Genomic DNA, 10,000 nt, shown 5'->3' with positions numbered 1-10,000 from the left:
GGCTACAAGTGTAGGTGTGTTAGTCAACACTCTCACTGGAAGCTGTCGCCATATTGTGTGATCGCTGTGTATGCTTAATATGGACTTTCTTTGTGATTGCTGTGTATGCTCAATATGGAGCTCTTCGCTTCCGACAATGTGGAGTTCTTCGCTTTCATCGCTGCAGTGAGCTGTGAATCTATGAAGCCGCTGTGGAAACTTGAATGTGGAGCTGAATGGCACTGAATGTCTACTAAGTTTATAAGTAACGCTGTTATTTCGCTTTGTTTGTTTTACCGTGTCCGACAGGAAACCAGTGCTTTGACCCACCAACCATAGCAAACGGTACTAGAACATGGACAGGATATAATGCAGGAGATACGGTGAGCTTTAAGAAGACAGGGGGGGTTAAGGTAGAGGAGCAGGCTGCAGTGCAAGTCCAGTGTAGAGAGAAGCCCAGTGTTCAATTACAGGCATTAGTGTTGATTTCCTCCAAGGTCTTAGTACAAGTAGGAATTTGGTGACGATGTCAAAGTTGCATGCATCCCGTAGCCATTTTCAAGTGTGCTAGAGACCGATGAGGGTCGCAAGGCACTGTGAAACCACATTAGTTTAACGCCATTTGGAATTCTTAGAATTCTGATTGTCAAAACCAGCAAGCGACTGTATGTACATCGTGTTTACAGATAATACAGATAGCAGATTCAAAATGCAATGGTCTAATTAAAATGTTCGTCGGTGAAAGTGGTCTTACAGTGTGCCAGAGGCCACACATTAGAAAAGCTGAAACACATTACATAATTATCAGACTTGTGGTATCTTCTTGTTCTTTGTCTTGTTGTGCATTACACATTGGATGAATGTGTATTTCGTACCCTGTGTCTGTGCATACAGGCAACATACATTTGTAATGCAGGTTTTGTGCTGGAAGGTGAAGATCTTCTAAACTGTCGTGACACAACATTTGATTGGTCTCCTGAAGCACCAGTCTGCATCCGTAAGGCATACTGCATGTAGGACATCTTTTGATAAGCACACTCTCTTCCAGTTCCTTTTCTTCGGGTTGTTGTTCTAATTATAGGTTATTGCATGACGGGAGGGCCATCATGTACGCATCAAGTATTAAAGATGGTGTATGATAAGTATTACTGTTTGATTACCCCCAGCCATTTCTCCAATCTTCTACTACTGCAGCAATCCAATGTCCTCCTCCTCAACTGATCGACAATGGTATCATACTGACTGGGCGGAGAACATACACCATTGGAAGTAGAGTCCGGTATGAATGCTCACAGGGATATCGCCTTGAGGGAGAGGTGGAAGCCACTTGTCAAGTGGACGGCAGATGGTCTGTAGATCCGCCGATATGCATCCGAAGTAAGTGCCATTTGCTTTCTTTATAACTAATGCGCGCCGTTGAACATTGTTCAGGTTCAGCGGTCATCAGTAATATGACCTTCCATCGCAGTATTCCATTTACACATGTGGCATGAAACACACAGATTATTCTGATGTGATGGCAGTGCGGGGGGACTACACCTGTTGGGATTGTATTCAGTGAACCGATTATTCGGTCAGAGATACTGCTGTGAGAAAATTGTCTTTCTGTTTTAGGAGGCTGTCTGTAAACATGGTTTGGGTGAATAATCTTTTCGGTGCAGCGTGCTTGTCTGTGGAACGTCACGTGAAGGGTCGTTCAAAATAATTTAGTGTTGCCACGTGAGCTGTCATTTTGGTGAATTAGTTTTGGCAATCCGTCGCAGACCCTTACCATGACAGGGTCTTCTTGTATCAGGATATTGCATGTTGGTGAGGAATGCGATGGTAACCTACCTTCTCACCACAACAATTACCTAAAATATGACATCGCCAACACTGTCCGTCCTACTTCCGATGCCCTGGTATATGTAAGGCACCTTACTGTACCTACTCGACGTTCATATACCATTAACAAAAATATGCATTATGTGACATGACATGAGCCCCAGCAGCCCTGAAACAGTGTTATGTATTGCCGGTTCTATTCTCTTCTTGTGTTTGGTTTCTAGTTCCAAAGCTGTGCGACTCAGGTCCTTGTGTCCGTGGTACCTGTGTGGACTTGCTGAATGACTACATGTGTATATGTCCTGCTGGATTTACAGGCAAGAACTGTGACACACGTAAGTATGCAACCAGCCTGTACTTTGAAAAGATAGTAAGGCCCTCCCTTGATACACGATGGGAGCATGATATGTACTGTATGAGTTGACGAAACATTACTTTTAAAACTGTTCATTCTGTCCGCTGTAGAGAATAGAATACGCGTTGATAATGGCATAAATCGCAAAACTTTGTTTGTGTGTGTTGCTAAGTAGAAAAAATCAAACTTTGTAAAAAAAATAAAAACTTTCGTCTCTTACAGGAAAAAGAAAACGTGCTACACTGGCTGGCGCATATTTGTTGCCAATCCAATGTGATAGATTACTAGTATCCGCATGTTGCCAGGGCACCCGGGTAAAGACCACTGAATGAACGAGGTCAAGTTGCATTGTTTGATTCTCTTCTTGCAGCTGAACAGCCTCCAAGGCCATGCGACTCAGATCCTTGTGTCCGTGGTACCTGTGTGGACTTGCTGAATGACTACATGTGTATATGTCCTGCTGGATTTACAGGCAAGAACTGTGACACACGTAAGTATGCAACCAGCCTGTACTTAAGATTGTAAGGCCCTTCCTTGATACACGATGGGAACATGATATGTACTGTAAGAGTTGACGAAACATAACCTAAAGCTGTTAATTCTGTTCGCCTTAGAGAAACTGAATACATGTGGGTGATGGCAGAAATTGCTAAACTTTGTGCTCGCAATCAAGTGGAAACAATGAAATCCATCTTTTATTTTTTTTTATTTTTTCATCTCTTACAGTAAAAGAAAGCATGCTGCACTGGCTGTACGTGTTTGTTGCCAATCCAATGGTAGTGTGATAGATTATCCACCTGCTGCCAGAGCAACCAGATAAAAGAGCACAGGATAAGGGAGGTCAACTTGCATTGTTCTATTCCCTTCTTGCAGCTGAACCTCCAAAGCCGTGCGACTCAGGTCCTTGTGTCCGTGGTACCTGTGTGGACTTGCTGAATGACTACGCGTGTATTTGTCCTGCTGGATTTACAGGCAAGAACTGTGACACACGTAAGTATGCAACCAGCACCACTGTACTCATAATGTTCTGCACTACTACAATATGCATACTTCCTGCTTCTCTTTCTTTAATTTACTCAGACTTCACCTGTTATAGCCCTGTGGGTTTCTATAATACACTCGAAGTGCAATTTTGTTCTGGTAAAGTGTAATAACCAAAACTCAGTTCTACCATGTTTTTTGCACAATTGCCTCTTGGATCGGTAAAGTGATCTTTTTACAGGTGTCGTATGTAGCTTACAAGTACATCACCAGCTGATCATGAGCTGATCAGCAACTGATTGGAAGTAAGGGTTGAAATGATGTATTGCTGCCTCCTTGGACCAAACCGATCTGTCTCGATGTCCTGAAGACAACAGAGTATGAAAGCTTCACTAGTATTCTTCCTTACCTTTATAAGTTGCAATTTCAAATTTGGACTTGACGGAGAATTTCAAAGTTTTAGGAAATTAGAGGCCACATGCCACGTACTGCTCTTTTCTCTCCGAAACTCAACACTTGCAAGCCAGATATAAGGCCATCATTTTTTATAGCTATGTCCGCACGCATACGTTTTGATTTTTTTCGGAAAAAAATAAAAAATCAAACATGCACAGTGAGGGTACGATCGTGCGAGTCATCAGTGTGGACAGGTTGCATACGGCGAAGCTGGGATTCAGAAATGGTCTCTAGCCTAGGCCAGCGTTGGTAAATCGTTTGTTCGGCATATGGGAGCAATATTCTATGAGCTTACACCAGACCGCATTGATCGCCTATGCTGAGAGGATGCGTCGTTCCGGAGCTCTTTGCACCGCTGCTGAAGTCTGAGTACAATATTCCAGCGAAGCATAGGCACCATGACCAACGGTTGCCTCCTCTGTCCAATGTGAATATTTACTCATTCTGATAACCCAGATGTTGTGCTTCGATGTACGATTTTCTTTCGAATGTACACCATGCACGAGCTATTGTGCTATGTACAGTGCATACACCTCTGATGAGCCTTTTTTTTTTTTTTTGCAACTTTTTATTTTTTTCCACCTCTCGCATATGATTCTGGAAGTTGAACTGACGCGAAACATAGATATAAAAAATGATGGCCTAAAAGAAAGAAAAAAAATCATCAGTCACACCACCGGGACTCGAACCAGGGACCTTGCTATTCGCGAGCAATGCTCTAACCAACTGAGCTACAGTATGACTCTTATCCACAGTGATGGTAAATCTATCCTTCTTCGATCAATCCGTATCTGGCTTGCATCATACTAGCAACTCACACCAATCAAGAGGGCCCTCGGCCATTCGCTTGATATCATGGGGAGCGCATCAAACTATGTCCACTGCGAGCAAATACAAATTGCAATTTCAAATTTGGACTTCACGGAGAATTTCAAAGTTTTAGGAAATTAGAGGCTACATGCCACGTACTGCTCTTTTCTTTTTTCTTTTCTTTCATATCTGGCTTGCAAGTGTTGAGTTTCGGAGAGAAAAGAGCAGTACGTGGCATGTGGCCTCTAATTTCCTAAAACTTTGAAATTCTCCTTGAAGTCCAAATTTGAAATTGCAATTTGTATTTGCTCGCAGTGGACATAGTTTGATGCGCTCCCCATGATATCAAGCGAATGGCCGAGGGCCCTCTTGATTGGTGTGAGTTGCCAGTGTGATGCAAGCCAGATATGGATTGATCGAAGAAGGAAAGATTTACCATCACTGTGGATAAGAGTCATACTGTAGCTCAGTTGGCTAGAGCATTGCTTGCGAATAGCAAGGTCCCTGGTTCGAGTCCCGGTGGTGTGACTGATGATTTTTCTTTCTTTCATATCTGGCTTGCAAGTGTTGAGTTTCGGAGAGAAAAGAGCAGTACGTGGCATGTGGCCTCTAATTACCTTTATAAAGCAGGAAGTAGCGTTCCAAGTGAAACTGTCCGCTCGAATTCCACTATAGAACATTTGTACTGGGGAACACGCTTCCCATTTCGGCAGAGGCTCGCGAATTTGATTGGTGACATAGGACAAATGGAGTGCCATAGCTTCCTCCTAACCAACATCGTTTGACTCACCGCACAGAAAACCACAAGGACGAAAGTGTTGATTCAGTCCCTACAGTTTCTCGTTACTTGTGCAAGCCTGTTTCGGCTACAAAACAAGCCTGTTTCGGCCACAAAAAAAACCGGGGAGATGAGGGACTAGTCAGTAAATGAAATTTATGAAAACATGCTACACTGGCGGCCGGATGTTGATTGCAAATTCGTTCCGCAAGATATTCCCTGTTGGAAGGGCAACCAAATAAAGGAGGCGTGAATAAGCAAGGTCAGTTGTTCTATTTTATTCTTGCAGCTGAAGAGCCTCCAAAGCCGTGCGACTCAGGTCCTTGTGCCCGTGGTACCTGTGTGGACTTGCTGAATGACTACATGTGTATATGTCCTGCTGGATTTACAGGCAAGAACTGTGACACACGTAAGTATGCAACCAGTCTGTACTTTTTAAAAGATAGTAAGCCCCCCCCCCCCTTGATACACGATGGGAGCATGATACTGTATGAGTTGAAGAAACATTACTTAAAACTGTTCATTCTGCCTGCTGTAGAGATATCGAATACAGGTGGGTGAGGGCAGAAATTGCTGAACTTTGTGCTCGCCATTAAAGTGGAAAAAAATAAAATCAATCTTTTAAAAATTAAAAAATGTTCATCTCTTACAGTAAAAGAAAACGTGCTGCACTGGTTGGCACGTGTTTGTTGCCAATCCATTGTGATAGATTGTCTTCTTGCTGGCAGAGCAACCAGATAAAAGAGCACTGAATAAGGGATCCCGGGAGGTCAACTTGCCCTATTTTATTCCCTTCTTGCAGCTGAAGAGCCTCCAAAGCCGTGCGACTCAGGTCCTTGTGTCCGTGGTACCTGTGTGGACTTGCTGAATGACTACGCGTGTATTTGTCCTGCTGGATTTACAGGCAAGAACTGTGACACACGTAAGTATGCAACCAGCCTGTACTTTTTAAAAGATAGTAAGCCCCCCCCCCCCTTGATACACGATGGGAGCATGATACCGTAAGAGTTGAAGAAACATTACTTAAAACTGTTCATTCTGTCTGCTGGTGAGAAATTGAATACATGTGGGTGAGGGCAGAAATTGCTAAACTTTGTGCTCGCTACAAAGTGAAAAATTAAAATCCATCTTTAATTTTTTTTTAATGTCATCTCTTACAGTAAAAGAAAGTGTGCTGCACTAGATGGCGGGTGTTTGTTGCCAATCCAATGGCAATGTGATACTCGAAGTAGATTATCCACCTGTTGCCAGATCAACCAGATAAAAGAGCACCGGATAAGGGAAGTCATCTTGCACTATTTTATTCCCTTCTTGCAGCTGAAGAGCCTCCAAAGCCGTGCGACTCAGGTCCTTGTGCCCGTGGTACCTGTGTGGACTTGCTGAATGACTACATGTGTATTTGTCCTGCTGGATTTACAGGCAAGAACTGTGACACACGTAAGTATGCAACCAGCCTGTACTTTGAAAAGATAGTAAGGTCCTCCCTTGATACCACGATGGGAGCATGAGGTTCTACGTCACTTAGGAGCGGGACATTTCGACGAGCGTCAGTTCGAAGAGGTCATATCGTCGAGAACCGTCTCGTCGCGGACACATTTCGAAACCCGTCACTTCGCTGCCACGACAATTCATCGCACGTGAACTGGGACCCGGGATGTTCGGACCCCCGACGTTTCGAAGCGCCATTGCAATGTTCCCACAGCTGAACAGCTACAGACCGACTGCTTCAAAGTACAATACAGTATAGTGTAGTATTGTATAGGTATTTTGTACATCAATGCAGTGACAGACTCACAGTCAAACCAAATTATTATAACAATGGCAGTTCTGTATCACGGGGAGTTGCAGTTCCACTTTCGGCGAAGAGAGAGAGAGAGAGAGAGAGAGAGAGAGAGAGAGAGAGAGAGAGAGAGAGAGAGAGAGAGAGAGAGAGAGAGAGAGAGAGAGAGAGAGAGAGAGAGAGAGTGCTAGTCTCAGTGTCAGTATCTAGAAGAAGCTGTTAAAGGGGCACTCCGGGAATATTTTCGGTGGTGTGTTCTCTTCATGGGGGCCTTATATGGCCCCCAAGGAATGGGGAATCGCGAAAACTAGACCCAAAAAGTCGATATATGAAGCTAGGGAGGGCCAAGTTTGTCTCCTCTTTTGATGGTTTTGATGACGTCATGTGTGATTAGTATTCCAATTCTCTGCATTTGAAGATCTTAGTTGTTTGAATTTTCTGGTGATGAAGAACGATGTTTGGTCAACATTTCCAAGCTTCACAACTGCGACCATACTCTAAGGAACCTGAAGGACTTCCTGAGGTGCCCCTGGTAGAAGCGCAGCCTGATGAGGGCTAGGAAATTGGAGCGGACGACTTCACTGGTCGACAAAGGAAATAACGATTGGTGTTCCTGCCAGAAATGTGGGGTGATGCAGAGGGCAGTCGATTACCTTCGCTGTCGAGAGAGCGCTGCAGCTGTTAGCATTGGCAGCCCTTTGACATGCGTTACACATCACCCCGACTTCACATCAGCTTGTCTAAATTGACCATATGCCTCACGGCGTATAGAGAATTTCGGGATCCTCGTACTCGGACCAGTGAAGTCGTCCGCTCCAATCTCCTGGCCCTCGTCAGGCTGCGCTTCTACCAGGGGCTACTCAGGGGGTCCTTCAGGTTCCTTAGAGTATCTCCGCAGTTGTAAAGCTTGGGAATGTCGACCAAACATCGTTCTTCATCGCCAGAAAATTCAAACAACTAAGATCTTCAAATGCAGAGAATTTGAATACTAATCACACGTGACGTCATCAAAACCATCAAAAGAGGAGACAAACTTGGCCCTCCCTAGCTTCATATATCGACTTTTTGGGTCTAGTTTTCGCGATTCCCCATTCCCTGGGGGCAACACACCACCAAAAATATTCCCGGAGTGCCCCTTTAAGTAAGAAGGCATGTAAACCAAACACCAGTGTGAGAGAGAGAGAGAGAGAGAGAGAGAGAGAGAGAGAGAGAGAGAGAGAGAGAGAGAGAGAGAGAGAGAGAGAGAGAGAGAGAGAGAGAGAGAGAGAGAGAGGGAGACTAAAGTTGAAGGCATGTATGAACACCGTATAGGAGGTGTAGAGTTATAACCAGGGAGTCGTGAAATGAACAGGCGAAAAGTTCAAACCAGGGAGTCGTGAAATCAACAGGCGAAAAGAAGTGCGATTTTTCTCCCAGCAAAAGCGGGTGTGACGACGAAATGAACAGGCGATGTCGTGGCCATTCTCCGAACTGGTTCTCGTCGAATCGTCTGGCGCCGAATTTGACACACTCCGAAGTGTCCCCCGGTTCCTAACTGACTGTCTTCGAAATGACCGCTTCGAAATGTCGCGCGACGAGACGTCACGCTCCGAAGTGACGGGACACCTGATACCGTAAGAGTTGAAGAAAAATTACTTAAAACTGTTCATTCTGCCTGCTGTAGAGATATCGAATACAGGTGGGTGAGGGCCAAAATTGCTGAACTTTGTGCTCGCCATTAAAGTGGAAAAAAATAAAATCAATCTTTTAAAAATTAAAAAATGTTCATCTCTTACAGTAAAAGAAAACGTGCTGCACTGGCTGGCGCGTGTTTGTTGCCAATCCATTGTGATAGATTGTCTTCTTGCTGCCAGAGCAACCAGATAAAAGAGCACTGAATAAGGGATCCCGGGAGGTCAACTTGCACTATTTAATTCCCTTCTTGCAGCTGAAGAGCCTCCAAAGCCGTGCGACTCAGGTCCTTGTGTCCGTGGTACCTGTGTGGACTTGCTGAATGACTACGCGTGTATTTGTCCTGCTGGATTTACAGGCAAGAACTGTGACACACGTAAGTATGCAACCAGTCTGTACTTTTTAAAAGACAGTAAGCCCCCCCCCCCCTTGATACACGATGGGAGCATGATACTGTATGAGTTGAAGAAACATTACTTAAAACTGTTCATTCTGTCTGCTGGTGAGAAATTGAATACATGTGGGTGAGGGCAGAAATTGCTAAACTTTGTGCTCGCTATAAAGTGGAAAAAATAAAATCTACCTTTTTTATGTCATCTTTTACAGTAAACTGAGAAAGTGTGCTGCACTAGGTGGCGCGTGTTTGCTGCCAATCCAATGGAAATGTGATAGATTATCCACCTGCTGCCAGAGAAACCAGATAAAAGAGCACCGGATAGGGGAAGTCAACTTGCACTATTTTATTCCCTTCTTGCAGCTGAAGAGCCTCCAAAGCCATGCGACTCAAGTCCTTGTATCCGTGGTACCTGTGTGGACTTGCTGAATGACTATGCGTGTATATGTCCTGCTGGATATACAGGCAAGAACTGTGAAACACGTAAGTATGCAACCAGCATGTACTAAGCTCATTGATTCAGTAAAATGTACCTTTTTGTAAGTTGAAGTTGTTCTCACAAATCGAAAAAAAATCAAGACCAACGACAATGCGCAGAGAGTTTCCGCCGCTTCCTGCGCTGGCCATGGTCTTTGCTCTTGCCTTCTCAATTTTTATTATGAAAAGACCAATTTTTACTCCTCGCAGAAGGTTTATCTTCGCAGGCGACAGCCTATATTGACACCAGAATGTGGCATGCCGCACGGATGGAACGCCGGACTGCAAGAGTCAATGGGACGACTTGGATGAGCTGTCTTAAAACTCTTGTACAATACGTACTACACATAATGCAGCAGTCATGTGATGTTTGACGTCGATCGGGCTAGGCAGTCGGCAATGTCCATGACCAGCTCAACAGTTATTACACACATCCTGTACGGCGTTGCTGAACATAGCGTTGTAAATATTTGCTGTTGGGCGGGTGCGAGCTCA

The 10,000-nt window shown here is 44.4% G+C and overlaps 1 protein-coding gene across 1 annotated transcript in view; it reads left to right on the top strand.

Annotated features, from left to right (window-relative positions):
* The window catches only part of LOC135805228 (sushi, von Willebrand factor type A, EGF and pentraxin domain-containing protein 1-like), a 37,064-nt gene that overhangs the window by 10,515 nt on the left and 16,549 nt on the right, over positions 1-10,000 (top strand). Inside the window, exons 8-18 of the mRNA XM_065319238.1 lie at positions 289-362; positions 874-976; positions 1,174-1,356; positions 2,028-2,138; positions 2,529-2,648; positions 3,032-3,148; positions 5,473-5,592; positions 5,986-6,105; positions 6,501-6,620; positions 8,891-9,010; positions 9,392-9,511. Coding sequence (XP_065175310.1) covers positions 289-362; positions 874-976; positions 1,174-1,356; positions 2,028-2,138; positions 2,529-2,648; positions 3,032-3,148; positions 5,473-5,592; positions 5,986-6,105; positions 6,501-6,620; positions 8,891-9,010; positions 9,392-9,511 — 1,308 coding nt within the window. The remainder of the gene's footprint in view (positions 1-288; positions 363-873; positions 977-1,173; positions 1,357-2,027; positions 2,139-2,528; positions 2,649-3,031; positions 3,149-5,472; positions 5,593-5,985; positions 6,106-6,500; positions 6,621-8,890; positions 9,011-9,391; positions 9,512-10,000) is intronic.

This window comes from Sycon ciliatum, chromosome 1 (genome assembly GCF_964019385.1).
Source record: "Sycon ciliatum chromosome 1, ocSycCili1.1, whole genome shotgun sequence".
Lineage (NCBI taxonomy): Eukaryota > Metazoa > Porifera > Calcarea > Leucosolenida > Sycettidae > Sycon > Sycon ciliatum.
The sequence above is the reverse complement of the archived record's forward strand: the minus strand, read 5'-3'. Positions and strand labels throughout refer to the sequence as shown.